The sequence below is a fragment of the Henckelia pumila genome, chromosome 3, assembly GCF_033568475.1.
Source record: "Henckelia pumila isolate YLH828 chromosome 3, ASM3356847v2, whole genome shotgun sequence".
NCBI lineage: Eukaryota > Viridiplantae > Streptophyta > Magnoliopsida > Lamiales > Gesneriaceae > Henckelia > Henckelia pumila.
The window spans coordinates 44517125-44519305 of NC_133122.1; the positions used below are offsets into that span (position 1 = coordinate 44517125).

A 2181-nucleotide genomic window follows, 5' to 3' on the forward strand; every position below is an offset into this window, starting at 1 on the left:
TAAAAGAATTCTCAAAAGCTTTGGATTCAAATAAACACGTTGCGAGTAGGACTCCATACAACTTTCAAATTCCGACAATCTTCATGGACTCAACTCAATCCTCCTCGAGATTGATAGAATCCTTAAACTTCCCATACAAAATCCTCTTCAACTCGGCCATTTGTTTGATTATAAGTTCCTTCTCTGCCTCTAGTTTCTCCAAGTTGTTGCTGGTCACCTCTTTCATCTTCTCAATTCTGTCCTCGACATCTTCTTTGGGTACATGCGCAAAAACCTCCCCTATTTGGAATCGCACAGTCTCCTCATCAGTGAGAATCAACTCATTGCTTGCATCCTCGAGATTTTCATTTGTTTCCTGGCAAAGATTGGCACATATGTGGAATCAGAAACTCATAGTGAACAACAATAACTGGGACTTGAGAACTTCGCCCAGATGAAACCAAAAACGAGTTGGCAGAACACTGTGTAGATGAATTATTGAATTACATGTAACTGAAATTAATTTTAATTTTTTTTATAGAAAATGCATCGTTCATTACATACAAAAAAACATCGTATGAAACAATGTTCCTAGCAAGTTGTCATATAGAACATTGTTCTCTTTCTCTCTCTGTTGTCCTATATATCCTCACCAAAGCTTATTTCTTCTCTTTTTATTGTCCCAATCTAAAAATTATGAGAATTGGATTACAAAAGAACAAATCTAAAACAATGTTGCCTGAACGCAAAACTTGACGCCATAGACATTGTGCTTTTTAGTAAAAGTCATCCGTTGGGGTAATTTTCGTTCTTTTCTCCAATTCATTTTCTTTCTTATTTGATGGGCTTAGTTTATAAGCCATTATAAAGATGACGGTATGAATTTGTTCAACAAATCATGGATGAATTTAATCGAGGTTTTGCTAAAAGCTGTAAGAATTGGTGTTGCCATTTATCTTGTCAATGGTAGCTTATGCCCCTGTCTCGGTGCCCTTTGCTAGAGAAAGTTCCGATTATTTTGTGAAAACTCTTTTTCTTGGCTGAACTATGGCATCTCAAGATATCTAGTTGTGAAATCATCAACATAAGTTATTTTCCAAACGGTTTTATCATCCAGCGCAATGATTTGTTCTCAAATTCATCTAGTTGAGAACAAGCTGAACACCAAACAATCAAAACAGCCAAGCCAAGTGCATAAGAAAATGTTATATCAAGTGGATCTTTCGTATAATAATCTTTCTAAGTTTCAGAACTTCCTACAGAATGAATTTGCTTCTTCATGTCGAGCACAATAAACAGACTAAGTTTATCAGCAATTGGCTGCATCAAACAGCCTGGAGCAAAAATCCAACTACATCTTTCTGGCCATAAACAAGGGTAGAGGACGATAAGCACCAAAATGCAAGGGAAAAAAATCAAATTTTCTGCACAATTTTGTACCTCTCCCCTCCTAGGTCTCAGTCAAAAAGAAACAAAGATTGTAATGGAACTAAAAGAAACAATTTCAAATAGCGGATATTCAATATCTCCGATGAAATCCTAAACTCCGAATACACAAAAAAGGATGAGCTGAAATAGATGAAAAATAAAAGCAGAAATAACCTTGGCAGTCCTGATTTCATCGTCTAACTCATGAAGCCGATTGTTCAATCTCCCAAACTTGTTGATGTTCTGCTGATCTTCCCAGGTCACCTCGACTTCTGACCCTGAAGATCCACCAGCCTTTTTTCATGATTTTTACAAGAAAATCGAACTCAGCATAGCCCCAGAGGCAAAAAAAAAAAAAAAAAGGCGAACATGTGCGATGGATTTCAATAGATTCACTCACCTGCTGCATTCTTCACCGGATTTCAACAGCTATCGCCCTCAATCAGTAGGAGGTGATAATTTTGGGGGAGAAAAGGGACCTATGAAACCTTCTTCTTTTGAGTTTTTCTTATAAATGACCCGTTTAGCAGGTCAAAACTCGGCCCGTGAAAAGTTAAATGACCCGAAATATCAAATATATATGTAATCGGGCCGAATCAAACCTAGGAAACTAACTTGAGTTTGAATTCGATTAGATGTTCGAGAGTATAACTTGCTTTAAAAATTTTAAAAAAAAAAATCGAGAATACATTAATTTTGTTACCCGAACTCGGATTGAGTCAGAGCTCGAGTTCAAATTTTATTCAAAATTTTAAAATATGTAATTCAAGGTGT

General features: G+C 36.3%; 1 protein-coding gene across 1 annotated transcript; it reads right to left on the reverse strand.

Moving 5' to 3' along the window:
- On the reverse strand, nucleotides 1–1944 carry LOC140892067 (prefoldin subunit 4). Its single transcript, XM_073300815.1, has 3 exons — nucleotides 1808–1944; nucleotides 1582–1701; nucleotides 1–355 (listed from the first exon to the last, which is right to left on the reverse strand). Exons 1-3 carry the CDS (start codon nucleotides 1814–1816, stop codon nucleotides 95–97), a joined length of 390 nt encoding a protein of 129 aa, XP_073156916.1. The 5' UTR covers nucleotides 1817–1944; the 3' UTR covers nucleotides 1–94.
- Nucleotides 1945–2181: the final 237 nt, after the last annotated feature.